Raw genomic sequence first — 22,848 nt, 5'->3', positions numbered from 1 at the left:
CACATTCCAGACATTGAATGCAACGCAATGTGCTTTACAGGATAAAAAATGTAACTATGAAAATAAACACTGAAATATTTACTACACAACAAACAAGTTTTTTTTTTTTAACAAAGGAATGACAAACTAAAAAGCACCCTAAGGCAAAGCAAAAAATATGTTTTATGATCTCTTTAAAATATATGTCCACAGTTTTGGCCCCCTCAGGTTCTCTGGCAGGCTATTCCAGAGGCTGGGGGCATAATAACTAAAGGCTGCCTCCATGCTCCTTGGTCCTAGGCAATATGTGCTTCTAAATAGTGTGCTATATCCTGTAAATACTGTAAGAGTACAGTTTTTTCTCACAAATAGTCTTCAGACTCTAACAATAGTTTTGGATTTAGAGGCCCACCTTTCTTTGCTAATCTTAACTACTTTGGACAAGGTAAAAAAGAATAATATGAAAAACCATCCTGTTATTTTGCACCTCACTTTTATATTGCATTCACAGGGATATGTTTACATATAAAAAATATACCTATGAAATATATACGTTCTTAATTCACAGTTAATCTGTCTCGCACAATCAAAGTGGCAATCCCCTTAACATCCCTCAGTCTGTCTGCATCAAAGTCAACCATCAGTTTTCTCAGGCCAGCACGGGTGGGCTTGAAGGACAACTTAACCTTCACATCTTCACCTGGGCCAATGTTGCCTCTGTAGGAGAAAATAAAGCATGGTTCTCTTAACTTCACCTTGGTATGATCCTCGAATGTAAATTGTGGTTCAAATCAAACTATTTTCCACATACACTGAATACAACGAGTACAGATTTTACAGTTAAATGATTACTTACAAGCCCTTAACCAACAGTGCAGTTCAAGAATAAGAAAGTATTTACCAAGTAGACTAAAATAAAAAGTAATAAGTAACACAATAACAATAACGAGACTATATACAGGGGGCACCAGTACGGAGTCAGGATACAGGCTAGTTGAGGTCATCTGTACATGTAGGTGGGGGCGAAGTGACTATGCATAGGTAACAAACAAACAGCAAGTATTTTTTTATTTTATTTAACCAGGTAGGCCATTTACAACTGCGACTGGCCAAGATAAAGCAAAGCAGTGCGACACAAACAACACAGTTACACATGGAATAAACAAACGTACAGTCAATAACAATAGAAAAAAGTCTATATACAGTGTGTGCAAATGGCGAGAGGAGGTAAGGCAATAAATAGGCCATAGTGGCAAAGTAATTACAATTTAGCAAATGAACACTGGAGTGATAGATGTGCAGATGATGATGTGCAAGTAGAAATACTGGTGTGCAAATGAGCAAAAAAGTAAATAAAAACAATATGGGGATGAGGTAGGTAGATTGGATGGGCTATTTACAGATGGGCTGTGTACAGTTGGTAGAGCATGGCGCTTGTAACGCCAGGGTAGTGGGTTCGATCCCCAGGACCACCCATACGTAGAATGTATGCACACATGACTGTAAGTCGCTTTGGATAAAAGCGTCTGCTAAATGGCATATATTATTATATTATTACAGCTGCAGCGATCGGTTAGCTTCTCAGATAGCTGATGTTTAATGTTAGTGAGGGAGATAAGTCTCCAACTGCAGTGATTTTTGCAAATAGTTCCAGTCATTGGCAGCAGAGAACTGGAAGGAACGGTGGCCAAAGGATTCGCAAGGGTCAATGATCTGTTTATTAACTTGGCTTTCAAAGACTTTAGAAAGAATGGCAGGGCAGGATGGATATAGGTCTGTAACAGTTTGGGTCTAGTGTGTCACCCAATTTGAAGAGAGGTATGACCGCGGCAGCTTTCCAATCTTTAGGGATCTCGAACGATATGAAAGAGAGGTTGAACAGACTGGTATTGGGGGTTGCAACAATGGCGGCGGATAATTTTAGAAAGAGAGGGTCCAGATTGTGAAGCCCAGCTGATTTGTCCAGGTTTTGCAGCTCTTTTAGGACATCTGCTATCTGGATTTGGGTGAAGGAGAAGCTGGAGAGGCTTGGGAAAGTAGCTGCGGGGGTGCAGAGCTGTTGGCCGGGGTTGGGGTAGCCAGGAGGAAAGCATGGCCAGCCGTAGAGAAATGCTTATTGAAATTCTCGATTATTGTGGATTTCTCGGTGGTGACAGTGTTTCCTAGCCTCAGTGCAGTGGGCATCTGGGAGGAGGTGCTATTGTTCTCCATGGACTTTACAGTGTCCCAAAACTTTTTGGAGTTAGAGCTACAGGATGCAAATTTCTGTTTGAAAAAGCTAGCCTTTGCTTTCCTGACTGACTGCATGTATTGGTTCCTGACTTCCTTGAAAAGTTGCATATCGTGGGGACTATTCGATGCTAATGCAGACCGCCACAGGATGTTTTTGTGCTGGTCGAGGGCAGTCAGGTCTGGAGTGAACCAAGGGCTATACCTGTTCCTAGTTCTAATTTTTTTAAAGGGACATGCTTATTTAAGATGGTGAGGAAATTACTTTTAGTAGCAGCAGTGGTGGGGGGGGGGTCAATGTAAATCATCCGGTGGCGATTTTTATGAATTGTTCAGCAGTCTAATGGCTTGGGGGTAGAAGCTGTTGACTTGGCACTCCGGTACCAATTGCCATGCGGTATCAGAGAAAACAAACTATAACTTGGGTGACTGGAGCCTTGGGTGACTGGAGCCTTGGGTGACTGGAGTCTGACAAGTGTCTTCAGACTCTGTAATAGCAACGTTTTTGCAGTGTATTTCTGGGAAAGACCACACACACAGTAAATAGTTCAATCTGGTTTGCTGCCAGAAATGACAAAGTTGTGACCATGTGCTGCTATGTGCTACTACAGTATGTGCTGCTATGTGCTACTACACTAGGTGCTGCTACAGTATGTGTTACTACAGTATGTGCTGCTATTTGCTGCTATAGTATGTGCTACTATAGTATATGCTACTATGTGCTGCTCTGTGATACTACAGTATGTGCTGCTATGTGCTACTACAGTATGTGCTGCGTTGTGCTGCTACAGTATGTATTACTATGTGCTACTACAGTATGTGCTGCTATGTGCTACTACACTATGTGTTACTATGTGCTGCTATACTATGTGCTACTATGTGCTACTACACTATGTGTTACTATGTGCTGCTACACTATGTGTTACTATGTGCTGCTACACTATGTGTTACTGTGCTGCTATGTGCTACTACAGTATGTGTTACTATGTGCTGCTACACTATGTGTTACTGTGCTGCTATGTGCTACTACACTATGTGCTACTACAGTATGTGCTACTATGTGCTACTACACTGTGTTACTATGTGCTACTACACTGTGTGTTACGATGTGCTACTTTGTGCTCCTACACTATGTGCTATTATGTGTTACTATAGTATGTGCTACTACAGTATGGGTTACTATGTGCTACTACACTATGTGTTACTATGTGAGACTACAGTATGTGTTACTATGTGCTACTACAGTATGTACTGCTATGTGCTCCTACACTATGTGTTACTACACTGTGCTGCTATTTGCTACTACAGTATGTGTTTCTATGTGCTGCTACACTATGCGTTACTATGTGCTCCTATGTGCTGCTACACTATGTGCTGCTACAACCTGTGCTGCTACACTATGTGCTGCTACACTATGTGCTGCTACACTATGTGCTGCTATGCGCTTTCTACACTATGTGCTGCTACACTATGCGCTGCTATGTGCTTCTACACTATGTGCTGCTACACTATGTGCTGCTACACTGTGTGTTGCTACACCCTGTGCTGCTATACTATGTGCTGCTATGCGCTTCTACAGTATGTGCTGCTACACTATGTGCTGCTACACCCTGTGCTGCTACACTATGTGCTGCTATGCGCTGCTACACTATGTGCTGCTACACTATGTGCTGCTACACTATGTGCTGCTACACTATGTGCTGCTACATCCTGTGCTGCTACACTATGTGCTGCTACACTATGTGCTGCTATGCGCTGCTACACAATGTGCTGCTACACTATGTGCTGCTATGCGCTGCTACACTATGTGCTGCTACACTATGTGCTGCTACACCCTGTGCTGCTACACTATGTGCTGCTACACTATGTGCTGCTACACCCTGTGCTGCTACACTATGTGCTGCTATGCGCTGCTACACTATGTGCTGCTACACTATGTGCTGCTACACCCTGTGCTGCTACACTATGTGCTGCTATGCGCTGCTACACTATGTGCTGCTACACTATGTGCTGCTACACTATGTGCTGCTACACCCTGTGCTGCTACACTATGTGCTGCTATGCACTGCTACACTATGTGCTGCTACACTATGTGCTGCTACACCCTGTGCTGCTACACTATGTGCTGCTACACCCTGTGCTGCTACACTATGCGCTGCTATGTGCTTCTACACTATGTGCTGCTACACTATGTGCTGCTACACTATGTGCTGCTATGCGCTGCTACACTATGTGCTGCTACACTATGTGCTGCTATGCGCTGCTACACTATGTGCTGCTACACTATGTGCTGCTACACTATGTGCTGCTATGCGCTGCTACACTATGTGCTGCCAAGTGCGCTATGCGCTGCTACACTATGTGCTGCTACACTATGTGCTGCTACACTATGTGCTGCTATGCGCTGCTACACTATGTACTGCTACACTATGTGCTGCTACACTATGTGCTGCTATGCGCTGCTACACTATGTGCTGCCAAGTGCTGCTATGCGCTGCTACACTATGTGCTGCTACACTATGTGCTGCTACACTATGTGCTGCTACACTATGTGCTACTACACTATGTGCTACTACACTATGTGCTACTATGTGCTACTACACTGTGTTACTATGTGCTGCTATACTATGTGCTACTATGTGCTACTACACTTGTGTTACTATGTGCTAGCACATAGTAGCACATAGTATAGCAGCACATAGTAACACATACTATGTGCTGCTACACTATGTGTTACTGTGCTGCTATGTGCTACTACACTATGTGCTACTACACTATGTGCTACTATGTGCTACTACACTGTGTTACTATGTGCTACTACAGTATGTGTTACTATGTGCTACTACACTATGTGTTACTATGTGCGACTACAGTATGTGTTACTATGTGCTACTACAGTATGTGTTACTATGTGCGACTACAGTATTTGTTACTATGTGCTACTACAGTATGTACTGCTATGTGCTCCTACACTATGTGTTACTACACTGTGCTGCTATTTGCTACTACAGTATGTGTTTCTATGTGCTGCTACACTATGCATTACTATGTGCTCCTATGTGCTGCTACACTATGTGCTGCTACACTATGTGCTGCTACACCCTGTGCTGCTACACTATGTGCTGCTACACTATGTGCTGCTATGCGCTGCTACACTATGTGCTGCTACACTATGTGCTGCTACATCCTGTGCTGCTACACTATGTGCTGCTATGCGCTGCTACACTATGTGCTGCTACACTATGTGCTGCTACACTATGTGCTGCTACACTATGTGCTGCTATGCGCTGCTACACTATGTGCTGCTACACTATGTGCTGCTATGCGCTGCTACACTATGTGCTGCTACACTATGTGCTGCTACACTATGTGCTGCTATGCGCTGCTACACTATGTGCTGCTATGCACTGCTACACTATGTGGTGCTATGCGCTGCTACACTATGTGCTGCTATGCACTGCTACACTATGTGCTGCTACACTATTTGCTGCTATGCGCTGCTACACTATGTGCTGCTACACTATGTGCTGCTACACTATGTGCTGCTACACTATGTGCTGCTATGCGCTGCTACACTATGTGCTGCTACACTATGTGCTGCCAAGTGCTGCTATGTGCTGCTACACTATGCGCTGCTACACTATGTGCTGCTACACTATGTGCTGCTATGCGCTGCTACACTATGTGCTGCTACACTATGTGCTGCTACACTATGTGCTGCTACACTATGTGCAGTTATGCTCTGCTACACTATGTGCTGCCAAGTGCTGCTATGCGCTGCTACACTATGTGCTGCTACACTATGTGCTGCTATACGCTGCTACACTATGTGCTGCTACACTATGTGCTGCTACACTATGTGCTGCTATGCGCTGCTACACTATGTGCTGCTATGCGCTGCTACACTATGTGCTGCTATGCACTGCTACACTATGTGCTGCTATGCGCTGCTACACTATGTGCTGCTATGCACTGCTACACTATGTGCTGCTACACTATGTGCTGCTATGCGCTGCTACACTGTGTGCTGCTACACTATGTGCTGCTACACTGTGTTACTACACTATGTGTTACTATGTGCTGTTACACTATGTGCTACTACAGTATGTTCTACTACACTATGTGGTACAACACCATGTGCTGATATGTGCTACTACACTATGTGCTGCTACACTGTGTTACTACACTGTGCTGCTACAGTATGTGCTACTATGTGCTGCTATGTGCTACTGTATTATGTGCTGCTATGTGCTGTTACACTATGTGCTACTACAGTATGTTCTACTACACTATGTGGTACAACACCATGTGCTGATATGTGCTACTACACTATGTGCTGCTACACTGTGTTACTACACTGTGCTGCTACAGTATGTGCTACTATGTGCTGCTATGTGCTACTGTATTATGTGCTACTATGTGCTGCTATGTGCTGTTACACTATGTGCTACTACAGTATGTTCTACTACACTATGTGGTACAACACTGTTACTACACCATGTGCTGATATGTGCTACTACACTATGTGCTGCAATGTGCTGCTATGACAGTGTGCCATAGCATGTTTTTTTAAATCACTCCTTGAACAATATGAGATGACTGACCAAAAGATGAGGTAGGCTAGGTTCATCCAGCAAAAATTATGTTTTTTGTTAGGTTCTTTCTTAGCAAAACAGTCTGGATCATGATTTAATAATAAATCACAGTCTGAACATTCAAAGAATGTTCAATGTACCCCAGCCTCACGTCAATGACGGACAGAGAAATAATCCTGTGTTTAGTCTGAGGGTTTATGTTTACATTTGCGTCTCCTGTTGGAGGTTATGTGTGGTAACATTTGGCTTGTGGTCCGGGAGAGCCATGTTGGGCTGGTAGGTTAGTTGTCTTTGGCCTGGCAAAAGGAGGGTATGTCTGGCTCTCTCTCTTTGTCTTTGGGGGCGGTGGAGTGAGAGAAAAGCAGATCTTGTTCTTTATAGTATGACCACATTGCAAGAGTATGTCCTTGCTGAGGAATTTACCACGGCAGCTAAGAGCTCTCTGAGCTGCTGTCCTAAATCTGCTGCTGCACAGGGTGTGGGATCTTTAAAGAGCCCATGGCTTTAAAGAGTTTCAGGTCTACATATAGTAAGTAGACCATTGTTCAAACTCATTCTGCCATGTCTCACTCATTGCTCATGGATAAACCCACAATCATAGCTATTTAAGCAAAACCTTAGATGAGTCAACTTCTATTTTTAATTGTTTTACCTTTATTTAACTAGGCAAGTCAGTTAAGAACAAATTCTTATTTTCAATGACGGCCTAGGAACAGCGGGTTAACTGCCTGTTCAGGGGCAAAACGACAGATTTGTACCTTGTCAGCTCGGGGATTCGAACTTGCAACCTTTCGGTTACTAGTCCAACGCTCTAACCACTAGGCTACCCTGCCGCCCCTCTATGCTTAAATAGCACTTTACACCTCTATACTTACAGTAATAACATGGCTGTAATACTGATGTAACATTCTCTCTGAACACACTTATTGGCAAACATGCTGACAGTCAATGAAGAATGTGTCCCCTCACATACAACACACAGAGATACTTACGGTGCTTGGAGCTCCCGTGGTGCAGTCAGACCTGCCCCCTCCACTGTGAACACTCCCCCTCTCAGGGTGATAGGCAGGGGATTGGTGAAGCTGATGTGTGCAATTAATTTCCGAGATACAACTGCATCTCCCACTACCTGAAGCAAGGAAATGGACAGTGCAGGCATCATCAGAGGATTATTTCAGTATATCTAAAACAAGCCCCAACAGCATATTTCAACTGCTTTCCCTGCAGAAATAGCCAAACTTGACAATTGTGCAAAGTGCAAATAGTAGCACGCAATTCATCAAGCAATTATTCACCAGCTATTTACAGTTATTTACAGTATAGCCTAGTACCTTGACATGGAGCTGTGGCATGCTTAGTGGGATGTTGACCTCTTGCAGAATGACATCGGGCATGCTGGCCTGGAGCAGTGCTGTGACCCTGATCAGGTTATGCTCAGACACACAGGCCCCATAGTGATCGTACCGTAGACGCATCACTTCCTTATGAGCTGTGAGCATAATAGGGATGAGAGGAAAAAGTATGTTATTGTATTCTTTTCACTTCAGTGTGGTATTTTTTGCTCTGTTTACTCGGTTCCTAAAAATACAAGAAACCCAGGGATGTTGTAGGTCAGACTCACCCAGTGCAAGTAAAAAAACAAATCTAACACAGGGACTGACACCAGTTCTGAGTCTTGATTCCTCTCGCCTACGGCAACTATATGGTGTATGTGACAAGCGGAGGCCCACCTTTCTGGGCTGGCACGGTCAGGCTGGCAGTCCTCCTCTGGCACTCCCCCAGGTGAAGGCTGTTGTAGGTGACTGCGTTGGAGGTCACAGTGAGCTGGGCCGGGGTGTCCTCACCACCCACGTTGTGCACTTCCACTATCACATCAAAGTCTGTCCCCAGGATGGCCTGGGCATGTTTGATCTTCAGCTCCAGCTGCCCTGGTGCCCCATTCAGCTGCGTTATCCGACGTCCTGCCTTCTCATACACCTCACGCTCCTTCACTGAACCTGGTAGAAAGAAAGGAGGATGTCATACTGTTATATAAAATGTGTTTTTATGTTATGCGTGTGTATATAGTAACCCCGTTCCCTTGAGGTATTTGTTGTGTATAACGGTACTGTACTCTGAACTTTCTGTTCGGTTGCCATCAGTGCTAATATTTAAGCAGGTGTGAATATTTGTACTTAACGAAAGAAAGTGAATACCTTCAGGGTATTTGTAATGTTTAGTGATGTCCTCTCTGTAGTCTCCATACACACTCTTGGTGCTGATGTTTCGGCCCACAGTTTTCTGGTTGAGGGAAACCTGTGAGCGTTGGCCATCTGGGTGGACGATCCAGGTGACCAGGTCTGCGTTCACCTCAGAGAACACGAAGGCTGCATCATACTTCATCCCCACATCACCGTCCCTCCGCCTTGACTGGACAGGGCCCACAACAGTACACCCCTAAGAGACAAAGGAACGATAGTGGGGGGATTTGAGGAGAGTGAGGTTATGAAGAACCCAATAACAGAGTTTTAAAGGAGCTTTTTTTTTAGTGAGACAGACTGATCATGAATATCAAGTGGGGCCGTACCATCACTCTTCTCCTGTGGGGTGGGATCCAGGGCCTGCCACCCATCATAGCCTTTAGGAAGATCCTCCCTGTCCATCCAGGACTCCACCCAGCAATGGAAGTTCCTACACACACAAAGCATTAACAGTATTGATGTGAGGGAGGCCACTATAAAAAAAAACGGATGAATGTGCTGACTTTGTCGAGACAGAAATGTAGCTTTTGAGCTTTACCAGATCATATCCTTCCTGCCTTCAGACACACTCTCCAGCTGCTCATCGTACAGATAGTCCACATTCAGGTTGCCGTCAGTGTCATGGGCAGAGGAGTAGTTTGTAACAGGGCGAGTAGGTATGCCCAGACAGCGAAGAACTGTGGGATGGGTGAACGGAAGGAGCAAATAGCATATAGTCTGTCAAGAATTACAGAGCTGAATATTACTGGAGCCCTAATGAAAGGTCAAAGAAAATATAGAGCCAGGGAGTGTTGGAAATTTGTAGTTGAAAAGAAGAGAGCCATCCTGTCTCAGGGCGCTGTATGTGTGCCTCACCTGTGCAGGCTACACCTGAGAACACCCAGCACTGTCCGTATCGCACCCTCTGTGCCCCGGCCTCGCGCCATCGCCTGAGGATGGCCACACTGCCGGTCCAGCGTGTGGGGGACACCCCATCGTCATACTTCCCGTCCCAGCGACCCAACACCACGCCACGGTCATCATTAGCGTTCACCTGCACAGATGTAGAGGAAGTAAATTAATTACTGTGAGATTATTAACTAAATCAAATCAAATGTTATTAGTCACATAAGCTGAATACAACAGGTGTAGACCTCACAGTGAAATGCTTACTTACGAGCCCCTAACCAACAATGCAGTACAAATAAGAAAAAAAATTAAAGTAACAAGTAATTAAAGAGCAGCAGTAAAATAACAATAGCGAGACTATATACAGGGGATTACCGGTACAGAGTCAATATGCGGGGGCACTGGTTAGATTGACTGAGGTAATTGAGGTAATATGTACATGTAGGTAGAGTTATTACTGTGACTATGCATAGATGATAACAACAGAGAGCAGCAGTGGTGTAAAAAGGGGGTGGGGGGCAATGCAAGTAGACTGGGTAACCATTTGATTAGATATTCAGTCGTCTTATGGGTTGGGGGTAGAAGCTGTTTAGAAGCCTCTTGGACCTAGACTTGGCCCTCCGGAACCGCTTGCCGTGCGGTAGCAGAGAGAACAGTCTATGACTAGGGTGGCTGGAGTCTTTGGCATTTTTTAGAGCCTTCCTCTGACACCGCCTGGTATAGAGGTCTTGGATGGCAGAAAGCTTTGCCCCAGTGATGTACTGGGCAGTACACACTACCCTCTGTAAACAGTTGCCATACCAGGCAGTGATGCAACCAGTCAGGATGCTCTTGATTGTGCAGCTCTAGAACCTGGTGTGCTTGGACCATGTTAGTTTGTTGGTGATGTGGACACCAAGGAACTTGAAGCTCTCAACCTGCTCCACTACAGCCCCGTCGATGAGAATGGGGGTGTGCTTGGTCCTCTTTCTCCCACAGTCCACAATCATCTCCTTAGTCTTGATCACGTTGAGGGAGAGTTTGTTGTCCTGGCACCACACGGCCAGGTCTCTGACCACCTCCCTGTATGCGGTCTCGTCGTTGTCGGTGATCAGGCCTACCACTGTTGTGTCATCGGCAAACTTAATGATGGTGTTGTAGTTATGCCTGGCTGTGCAGTCTTGAGTGAACAGGGAGTACAGGAGGGACTGAGCACACACCCCTGATGAGCCCCTGTGTTGAGGACCACCTGGGGGAAGCCCGTCAGGAAGTCCAGGATCCAGTTGCAAAGGAAGGTGTTTAGTCCCAGGGTCCATAGCTTAGTGATGAACTTTGATGGCACTATGGTGTTGAATGCTGAGCTGTAGTCAATGAACAGCATTCTCACATAGGTGTACTCTTTTTCCAGGTGGGAAAGGGCAGTGTGGAGTGCATTAGAGATTGCATCATCTGTGGATTTGTTAGGGCTGTATGCAAATTGGAGAGGGTTTAGGGTTTCTGGGATAATGGTGTTGATGTGAGCCAGGACCAGCCTTTCAAAGCACTTCATGGCTATGGCAGCTATAGCCTTTAGCTCAGTGCGGATGTTGACTGTAATCCATGGCTTCTGGTTGGGGTAGCTACGCATGGTCACTGTGGGGATGACGTCATCGATGCACTTACTGATGAAGCCAATGACTGATGTGGTGTACTCCTCAATGCCATCGGAGGAATCCCGGAACATATTCCAGTCCGTGCAAGCAAAACAGTCCTGTATCTTAGCGTCTGTTTCATCTGAACATTTTTTTACTGATTGAGTCACTGGTGCTTCCTGCTTTAATTTTTGCTTGTAAGCAGGAATCAGGAGGATAGAATTATGGTAAGATTTGCCAAATGGAGGGCGGGGGAGAGCTTTGCGTGCGTCTCTGTGTGTGGACTAAAGGTGGTCCAGAGTTTTTTTCCTTCTGGTTGCCCATTTAACATGCTGATAGAAATTTGGTGAGTCCTATTTAAGTTTCCCTGCATTAAAGTCCCCGGGCACTAGGAGCGCCGCCTCTGGGTGAGGGTTTTCCTGTTTGCTTATGGCGGAATACAGCTCATTGAGTGTGCTCTTACTACCAGCCTCAGTCTGTGGTGGTATGTAGATAGCTACGAAAAATACAGAAAACTCTCTTGGTAAATATTGTGGTCTACAGCTTATGTATCTTTAGTCCGACACCCCTTGTCTTACCAGACGCCACTGTTCTATCCTGCTGATACAGAGTATAACCAGCCAGCTGTATGTTGATAATGTCGTCGTTCAGCCACGACTCCGTGAAGCATAGGATATTGCCGTTTTGAATGTCCCGTTGGTAGTTTAATCTTCTGCGTAGGTCATACATTTTATTTTCCAAAGATTGCAGTATACCATTCACGTCGGACTTGTTAAAGGAAAAAATGATTCTGCCAGTTCATGGTGAGAAATCACAGTTCTGATAAGAGACGGTAGCAGAAATATAATGTACAAAATAAGTTTTAAAAATACAAACGCAAAAAAACGAACAAAAAACACAACTGGATAGGAACACGTAAAATGTCAGCCTTCTTCTCCGGCACCATCTATTCCCCTAGATGTAGAAAGAATTACTTTATATGGTGAACCTTACCATTGCAGTAATTGTCCTGCTCACGTACACTGGATCTGCTCGGTTGGCTGTGTCAATCTCTGGGTTTTTCAGTGCAGCAGGTGAATTGTTCAGGATTTCAAAACAGATATCCACCACATCTTGTTCAAACTATGAAAAATGATATGTTAAAATATTATGAGAACACATTGAGCTCATTATGAGGTATGCACATCTCAAACCAGTGACTGTGAATATGTACTTTCCTCACTAGATGGAGACAATCAGCCATGCAGGCTGTCTGTCCGTCTCTCAATGTCTATGTGACTATGTCTCTCTCTGAAATGAGACAAACCCTGGATTTTCACATAGCCAGGGTAGAAATGCCTTACATCCACCAAAGACATGTCTTCAGCCAGCTGAGGCACTGTGACAATTCACACAGGCCACCATCAAGCCATCAGACTTGCTAGAAACTACTGGCTGCCAACACCCTCCCACATGCCCTGTTGTTTATCTTTCTGTTTGAAAACGCCTCAGCTAGAACAGTGATTTAGGCAACACAACACTGAGTTCTTGTTCTCAGTGGATCGATGGGTTTGATCAAAAGATTTGCACTCTATATATCAATTTTGTCTCAGGTGGGTTAGCTGTCCATCCTTCAGAAGTGTGCTGTTTGCTACCTGTCCAAAGTTCCAGGGCAGTGAGGAGATCTGGTCCCAAGAGCCCTGGTAAAGGAGGCCATTTTCATTCAGGATGTATTCCTCTAGCAGCTCCTCATCAGGGAGGTACACAGAGTCAGCTGGGGGGGGGGGGGGGGGGGGGAAACAAAGACCCAGCAGAGGAAAGACTGAGTGAGAAAACATGGGGCAACAGCAATCATATTGATTTGATATTGTATCACATAACTGACAGCTTTCATATCAGAAATCTCTTCACCAACTTTGACATTAATCTATCCCTTCGAATAATTACATGTTGAGCTCAAAAAGTAATGTGCAAAAGTAATGAATACCGATGACACCTTCCTGAGCCCTTATTGGTTCCCCCTCACCAAAAGAGCAAATAAAACAGGGCCGTTTCAACTGATTCTACTAATTTGTGTTTGTGTCGGAGCTCACCTTTGCACCAGGGATTGAAGAGCAGGTAGAACGTCTCTGGTGTGGTCTGCTCCAGGATGTGTCCGTCAGGGGAGAGGAGCAGCAATGTCACGCTGTAGATTCCCACAGGGGTGTCTGCTGGGCTGTGGACCGTCAGCAGCACCTCATTCTGAGCCCTCTGCTGGCGGAACCACCACTTGTCACGGCCAGCACGGGCATCCAAAACCTTCACCACCACCTCACTCTCCTTATCTAAACACGCAAACAAACAAAAACTCATATACAATCAGTCAAAGCTATTTTACCAGACCATTGTCGTTTTCTATCTGTCAATCATAACTGACTCCTCCTCCCACTGTGCAATAGTGTCCAATCTATAGCTGACTCAAGCTTATGGTCCTTGGCATTGAGTTGCTCACCCAGATGCAGGATCATGGCTAGTTTGTGTTTAGGGGGCAGGGGTGTGGAGCACTGTAGAGCGAGGGAGAAGGGCTGCCCCCTACGAACTAGCAGCCTTTCCAGGTCCATTTCCCCTGTACGATGGGCATGGTTGTTCACCTGGCAACGCAGGTCCATTCCCATGAATACACCTGGAACACAATAAAATAAATAACATAGGGCACAGTCACTTCTACTGTGTAGTTAGGAATAATGAGTCCATGAGGGAATCTTGGCGGTAACCAGGCCATACAGTAATACTCTAGTAGATATTCATATTTCTAGACAGATCTCTATTTTAGTCATATCAATCACAATGGTCCCATGTTGTACAGTTCAAACAACAGAAAGGTCAGACAAGTCATCAATTGGAGCCTGACTATCGTTATGAGTCACCAAGTCAAGGACCCCACTTCATATTTATAGAAACTACTGTATGTAGGCAACTGCATTTAAGCATGATGTACTGTGTGAAAACATTAGAGATTGAGATTTTGGCAATCAATACGTTTTTTAACTTATTTTTTTTACAGTGTCAGATGTACTCGTGGATACCATTTTTATGTAGCATACCCTAAGGTATCTGTAGACTTCCAGTCATTGCGCTGATGATACCCACTGGGCACAGACGTCAGTTCAACATGTAGTTTTGATTTACATTTGGTTGAGTTGTCAACTAACGTGAATTCAACGTGAAATCCACAAAACATTTCATCATGTTATTGGATTTAGGTTAAAAGTTTTGGGGAAAAAATATGAAATGCCCTTAAGTTGATTACTTTTTGCTAATCTATTTTGGCAGGAAATCTTGTGTGCCATGTACTTATAACACACACAGAGACAGACCAACTTTTTCCACTAGGAGAAACACTGATCTACTGTATATTCGGTATAAATTTAGAAATGTATACATTTCAGGATAAACTTTCAGATAGCACATCTGCCCATCCTCATATTTTTATGAATAGTGCATACACGCCTATATTGGTCTCGTACTCTCCTGGTATGCATTGCTTAAATTAGAATGAGGGATTTCGACACACTGCTGTGAATTCATACGGCAGCACATTTTATTTATATGGTAGCACATTTTTCACAGATATGGAAACTGCAAGTAATATTTGTCTCCTCTACTTCAGAGAGCACTATCAATGGGTTGAAAAAGCAGTGTGATAATGATAAATCACTCACCGTTTTGGTCAGCCATTTTCCAGTCTATGTTGTGAATATCACCTCCTTTTCTTCTCTGCCGTGTTACCTACTTTTATGATAAGTTTGACTCCTCTTGTGCCTTTTCAAACAGCCCTGAAGGTGTATGCCTCACTTTTCTACCACTGTCCCCACCAGGACCCCGTATTTATACTGGAGAGGAATGGCCCCATTCCTGTGCTCCAACACACGCTCACACACACCTCCCATTCACTATCCTTCCTGACCTCTGACATCACACTCTGTGGAGATCCAGAACAAAGGTGTGCTCACAGTCGGTCTCTATGTGTGTGAGTGTTCGTCATGCGCGCCCATGTGTGTCTCTGCCTACTTCAATATTTTAACTCAATACTGAAAAAAGGATGAGAGCCCAGGTATTTACTATAGTTTGTGTCAGCCGTCTGCTCCTCTGATGCAAGTTCAGACACTGGGTTTTTTGTTCAGCAGATGGGTTCAGGGAATAGGGCACACTTTGACTAATCCAACAGTATTGCAGTAAATGTTTTGCATCATATACAATTTCCTGTTTCACAGTCTCTATGGCACGTACATGGGCACTTTTGTTCTTTCTGGATGGGCCAGTCACAACTTAGAGAACAAACAAGTTGGATATGTTTACAGCATGATATACTACTTAAGATGGAAAATATGATTTTGTTCCAGGGTTTTAATTCATATGTATTGGTGTCCAGGACATTGACTGGAGCTCGGTCCATTTTTCCTTGCACATGGTATAGCAATTTAATCAACATAATATATGCTTCATCATTTGTTGAGTCATCTAGACTGGAGACGCATCCCAATGTTGAAGAATACTAGTGAAAGCAGAAGGGGTATTTCTACTGAAATGTATGGTATTGAAACACTTTATTTAACCAGGTAGGCCAGTTGAGAACAAGTTCTCATTAACAACTGCAACCTGGCCAAGATAAAGCAAAGCGAAAAAACAACAGGGTTACAACATGGGATAAACAAACGTACAGTCAATAACACAATACAAAATCTGTATGCAGTGTGTGCAAATTAAGTAAGGAGGTAAGGCAATAAATAGGCCATAGTGGAAAAGTAATTTCAATTGAGTGGAGTGATAGATGTGTGGAGTGGAGTGATAGATGTGCAGATGAGGATGTGCAAGTAGAAATACTGGTGTGCAAAAGAGCAGAAAAAACAAATATGGGGAAAAGATAGGTAGTAGATCGGATGGGCTATTTACAGATGGGCTGTGTACAGCTGCAGCGATCGGTAAGCTGCTCTGACAGCCGATGCTTGAAGTTAGTGAGGGAGATATAAGTCTCCAACTTCAGCGATTTTTGCAATTTGTTCCAGTCATTGGCAGTAGATAACTGGAAGGAAGGCGGACAAAGTTGGTGTTGGCTTTGGGGATGACCAGTAAAATCTACCTATGGAGCGCGTGCTACGGGTGGGTGTTGCTATGGTGACCAGTGAGCTGAGATAAGGCGGAGCTTTACCTAGCAAAGACTTATAGATGACCTGGAGCCAGTGGGTTTGGCAGCGAATATGTAGCGAGGACCAGCCAACAAGAGCATACAGTTCGAAGTGGTGGGTGGTATATGGGGCTTAGGTGACAAAACAGATGGCACTGTGATAGACTGCATCCAATTTGCTGAGTAGAGTGTTGGAGGATATTTTGTAAATAACATCGCCAAAGTCGAGGATCGGCAGGATAGTCAGTTTTACGAGGGTATGTTTAGCAGCATGAGTGAAGGAGGCTTTGTTGAGAAATAGGAAGTCGGTTCTAGATTTAATTTCGGATTGGAGATGTTTAATATGAGTCTGGAAGGAGAGTTTACAGTCTAGCCAGACACCTAGGTATTTTTATTTGTCCACATATTCTAAGTCAGAAGCGTCCAGAGTAGTGATGCGATCGGTTGAAGGGCATGCATTTACAGTGCCTTGCGAAAGTATTCGGCCCCCTTGAACTTTGCGACCTTTTGCCACATTTCAGGCTTCAAACATAAAGATATAAAACTGTATTTTTTTGTGAAGAATCAACAAGTGGGACACAATCATGAAGTGGAACGTCATTTATTGGATATTTCAAACTTTTTTAACAAATCAAAAACTGAAAAATTGGGCGTGCAAAATTATTCAGCCCCCTTAAGTTAATACTTTGCAGCGCCACCTTTTGCTGCGATTACAGCTGTAAGTCGCTTGGGGTATGTCTCTATCAGTTTTGCACTGAAATTCTTTCCCATTCCTCCTTGCAAAACAGCTCGAGCTCAGTGAGGTTGGATGGAGAGCATTTGTGAACAGCAGTTTTCAGTTCTTTCCACAGATTCTCGATTGGATTCAGGTCTGGACTCTGACTTGGCCATTCTAACACCTGGATATGTTTATTTTTGAACCATTCCATTGTAAAAAAAAAAAATTTTGATCATTGTCTTGTTGGAAGACAAATCTCCGTCCCAGTCTCAGGTCTTTTGCAGACTCCATCAGGTTCTTCCAGAATGGTCCTGTATTTGGCTCCATCCATCTTCCCATCAATTTTAACCATCTTCCCTGTCCCTGCTGAAGAAAAGCAGGCCCAAACCATGATGCTGCCACCACCATGTTTGACAGTGGGGATGATGTGTTCAGGGTGATGAGCTGTGTTGCTTTTACGCCAAACATAACGTTTCGCATTGATGCCAAAAAGTTCAATTTTGGTTTCATCTGAACAGAGCACCTTCTTCCACATGTTTGGTGTGTCTCCCAGGTGGCTTGTGGCAAACTTTAAACAACACTTTTTATGGATATCTTTAAGAAATGGCTTTCTTCTTGCCACTCTTCCATAAAGGCCAGATTTGTGGAATATACAACTGATTGTTGTCCTATGGACAGAGTCTCCCACCTCAGCTGTTGATCTCTGCAGTTCATCCAAAGTGATCATGGGCCTCTTGGCTGCATCTCTGATCAGTTTTCTCCTTGTATGAGCTGAAAGTTTAGAGGGACGGCCAGGTCTTGGTAGATTTGCAGTGGTCTGATACTCCTTCCATTTCAATATTATCGCTTGCACAGTGCTCCTTGGGATGTTTAAAGCTTGGGAAATCTTTTTGTATCCAAATCCGGCTTTAAACTTCTTCACAACAGTATCTCGGACCTGCCTGGTGTGTTCCTTGTTCTTCATGATGCTCTCTGCGCTTTTAACGGACCTCTGAGACTATCACAGTGCAGGTGCATTTATACGGAGGCTTGATTACACACAGGTGGATTGTATTTATCATCATTAGTCATGTAGGTCAACATTGAATCACTCCGAGATCCTCACTGAACTTCTGGAGAGAGTTTACTGCACTGAAAGTAAAGGGGCTGAATAATTTTGCACACCCAATTTTTCAGTTTTTGATTTGTTAAAAAAGTTTGAAATATCCAATAAATGTGGTTCCACTTCATGATTGTGTCCCACTTGTTGTTGATTCTTCACAAAAAAATACAGTTTTATATCTTTATGTTTGAAGCCTGAAATGTGGCAAAAGGTCGCAAAGTTCAAGGGGGCCGAATACTTTCGCAAGGCACTGTAGTTTTACTAGCGTTTAAGAGCAGTTGGAGGCCATGGAAGGAGTGTTGTATGGCATTGAAGCTCATTTGGAGATTTGTTAACACCGTGTCCAAAGAAGGGCCAGATGTATACAGAATGGTGTCGTCTGCGTAGAGGTGGATCAGGGAATCACCCGCAGGAAGCGCGACATCGTTGATATATACAAAGAAAAGAGTCGACCTGAGAATTTAACCCTGTGGCACCCCCATAGAGACTGCCAGAGGTCCGGGACAACAGGCCCTCTGATTTGAGACACTGAACTCTGTCTGAGAAGTAGTTAGTGAACCAGGCGAGGCAGTCATTAGAGAAACCAAGGCTGTTGAGTCTGCCGATAAGAATACGGTGATTGACAAAGTCGAAAGCCTGGGCCAGGTCGATGAAGACTGCTGCACAATAGTGTTTTTTGATGGTGGTGATGGTATCGTTTAGGACCTTGAGCGTGGCTGAGGTACACCCGCGACCAGCTCGGAAACCGGATTGCATAGCGGAGAAGGTACTGTGGGATTCGAGATGGTCGGTGATCTGTTTATTAACTTGGCTTTCAAAGACTTTAGAAAGGCAGGGCAGGATGGATATAGGTCTGTAACAGTTTGGGTCTAGAGTGTGAATCCCCCTTTGAAGAGGGGGATAACCACGGCAGCTTTCCAATCTTTAGGAATCTCAGACGATACAAAAGAGAGGTGGAACAGACTGGTAATAGGGGTTGCGACAATGGCGGCGGATTATTTTAGGAAGAGAGGGTCCAGATTGTGGGGGGGGGGGGGTGGATTTCCAAAAAAGCCTTTCCAGAAGAGTGGAGGCTGTTATAGCAGCAGAGGGGACCAACTTCGTATTAAGGCCCATGATTTTGGAATGAGATGTTTGACGAGCAGGTGTTCACATACTTTTGGTAATGTAGTGTATCATATCATCTGTCGAGACTGACTACTTCAATGACATGTCATGAGGGTCAACTCTCAAAGTTCAAGTCGAGTATCATGCTATAATATTTGTGAGACTCGATTCAAATCCAAGTCATCGGATTCAAGTCCACAATTCTATTACTAATATAGCTACAATACAGTAATAGATCATACATACAAGTACTTTCTGAGTGTGTACATGCTCAACTATCAGCAGATATTAGGCTATGTGAAGTTACAATTTGTGAGAATTGGAATGATGAATGTGTAAGAGGTATGTGTGTTTGCCAGCCGGACCGTGTATAAAGTCATAATCCCATAGGGGAGTAAGGAGACACACCAAAAGGGATACAATATGAGGGATCTTTCTTCATCACCATGACATCATCATACCCTCTTGCTACAGTGTGTGACATATTTAGTTAACTCTCAGTGACTATAAATAATAAATGAGGCCTCTGGTATTTCCTGAGTGGAAAGAGGAAGGAACAATAACCTCTCAAATAATTTTGATGGCAGCAGATTATCACCATGCTGTTACATTGCTTGGGTGGTGCTTGCTTTTGCTGACACACAGAAGCCCCTCTGTTCAGCTTACACAGGGGGCAAACAAGTGTGTCAAACACTAAACTGAGGAATGCTGTGACAGTCAGGTTTCGGGAAAATGGCCCACAGGACTTCTTCCTCATAGCACCTATGTGACAAGGTTCTTGACAGTTGACCAGTATGACAAGTCACACTATGTCTCTCTCTTCTTGGGAGCTCAGGGAGGATATGAGAACAATATGACATGCTGTAAAGGTCAAGTCTGGGGTAGAGTGATGATTTACAAGAAAATATTTTTTATACACTTTTTCGTAATAGGTTAGGCGAACTTACGCAGCAGGTTAGCAGAATTAACATAGCAGGTTAGGACACTGAGGTTAAGGTTCGGAAAAGGGTTAGAGTTAGCGAAATTGCTATCCTCACCTGCTACGAAAATCACAGCGTATCGAAAGGGGAGTGAAAGTGTGTGTCCTGATGATATACAGTCAGCCAGAAGGCTGAGGTATCAGCCAAGTTTGAATAAAATAACCACTGATCCGAATGTCCACACAGGGAGAGTTACTCTCCACAGACTGCCACTGAAATAATAAGCATCTTTCATCCTCTTCTTCATGCTTGTGCCAATGCTGAGACATAAATACTCTTCTCCTGACAGAGCGGGTGCATTTATGGAGCATAGCCAGTCCTACCTGGGGACTGAGGCAGCATTGCTGCATGTGGGCTGGCTATGTACTGTAAATCAAGTACAATTTTATTGGTCACATATACATATTTAGCAGAGGTTATTGCGGGTGTATAGACACAGCAGGGCAGGGACAGCCCAGATCAGGGGTCTCCAATCCTGCTCCTGGAGAGTTACAGTCCTGTAGGTTTTGGCTCCAAACCCAGTTGTAATTAACCTGGTACAGTTTATCAACCAGATAAATATGAGAATCAGGTGTGCTAGATCAGAGTTGGAGTGAAAACCTACAAGATAGTAGCTCTCCAGGAAAAGGGTTGTAGAGGCCTGGCCCAGATTGAGTGACTCCCTGTACATTATTTAAATGACATGAATCCCCTCTTTCAACACACCAGACAACGTAGAAGGACAGTGAATCAGACACCTCAGTCAACATGTACACAGACTCTGAACAAGAGATTTAGAACTGTCTTCAGGAGGTCTTGTTCTTGATCCTTTCTTCTCCTGCGGAGGCAGCTGTAACACTTGGTGTGCAGACATCTCCATCAACACAGGCTGAGTGTGTGCTGCAGTGATGCCAGAAGGAAGTCACAGAATGGAGACAGAAACTTCTGCCAAGTGCTCACCCCCTCCACAGTAAAAACACTGTCCTGGGCTTCCTTCCAGCATTCAGAACAGCAGTGTGTGTGTGGAGCGAGACACCCTCCCGAAGGACCTGCACCGAGAGAACCCATGCCAAAAGGACCTACACCCATACCCCAACCAGCTGAGACCACCCCATACAAACCCTGGCCACATCCTATATAGGCCCCCCTTGATCAGACCTATGCCCCTTCTGCCACCCCCATGGCCTCTGCAGCAAGGACCTCAACATGACAGCCGCACATATGCCAGGCCATGAGAAGAGCAAGAGGCCAAATCCCCACTAATGCACCCCCCAAAGCCCCATCTTGCGACTTATGAGGTATGTATCAGATGCTCAACATGCTCTGCTCACACCTACTGTAATGGGCCGGGCCTAAACCACACAAAAACAACACTAGACACTACGGAACACAAAGCTTTTACTATGTCATCCTGGAATATACAAGGACGGAGGTCATCTGCCTTTGGCCTAAAGAGCAGGAACCCAGACTTCATCAAAGAAATTGGAAATACAGACATTGTCATTCTATAAAAAGCATGGTATAGAGGAGACGGAACCACTGATGACCATCCACCAAACTACCAGGTGTGAAACAGGGAAGAGACTCAGGGGTTTGTTAATTTGGTAGAAGACCTAACCCACTCTATTAAATTAGGCAAGCCAGGAACATTTTACATCTGGCTAGAAATGAATAAGGAAATTATCCCAACAGAGGGAAATGTCCTCATGTGTGCTACCTATAATCTCCCCTATAATCTCCCCAAACTCCCTAGAAAGGCCAAAACCTAGGAAGAAACCTAGAGAGGAACCAGGCTATGTGGGGTGGCCAGTCCTCTTCTGGCTGTGCCGGGTGGAGATTATAACAGAACATGGCCAAGATGTTCAAATGTTCATAAATGACCAGCAGGGTCGAATAATAACAAGGCAGAACAGTTGAAACTGGAGCAGCAGCACAGTCAGGTGGACCAGGGACAGCAAGGAGTCATCATGTCAGGTAGTCCTGGGGCACGGTCCTAGGGCTCAGGTCCTCCGAGAGAGAGAAAGAAAGGGAGAATTAGAGAGAGCATATGTGGGGTGGCCCGTCCTCTTCTGGCTGTGCCCGGTGGAGATTATAACAGAACATGGCCAAGATGTTCAAATGTTCATAAATGACCAGCATGGTCGAATAATAGTAAGGCAGAACAGTTGAAACTGGAGCAGCAGCATGGCCAGGTGGACAGCAAGGAGTCATCATGTCAGGTAGTCCTGGGGCATGGTCCTAGGGCTCAGGTCAGTTGAAACTGGAGCAGCAGCATGGC

The 22,848-nt window shown here is 44.5% G+C and overlaps 1 protein-coding gene across 1 annotated transcript; it reads right to left on the bottom strand.

Annotated features, from left to right (window-relative positions):
• Positions 1 to 47: 47 nt before the first annotated feature.
• LOC124037500 (protein-glutamine gamma-glutamyltransferase 2-like) lies at positions 48 to 15,631 on the bottom strand. Its single transcript, XM_046352261.1, is given in 14 exon segments — positions 48 to 696; positions 7,796 to 7,932; positions 8,135 to 8,292; positions 8,534 to 8,800; positions 8,999 to 9,204; positions 9,206 to 9,239; positions 9,370 to 9,473; positions 9,582 to 9,720; positions 9,899 to 10,076; positions 12,535 to 12,663; positions 13,176 to 13,294; positions 13,614 to 13,844; positions 14,012 to 14,182; positions 15,222 to 15,631. Coding segments are annotated over 14 exon segments (2,049 nt in total). The 5' UTR covers positions 15,238 to 15,631; the 3' UTR covers positions 48 to 536.
• Between the last annotated feature and the right edge of the window lie 7,217 nt (positions 15,632 to 22,848).

This window comes from Oncorhynchus gorbuscha, linkage group LG01 (genome assembly GCF_021184085.1).
Source record: "Oncorhynchus gorbuscha isolate QuinsamMale2020 ecotype Even-year linkage group LG01, OgorEven_v1.0, whole genome shotgun sequence".
Lineage (NCBI taxonomy): Eukaryota > Metazoa > Chordata > Actinopteri > Salmoniformes > Salmonidae > Oncorhynchus > Oncorhynchus gorbuscha.
The sequence above is the reverse complement of the archived record's forward strand: the minus strand, read 5'-3'. Positions and strand labels throughout refer to the sequence as shown.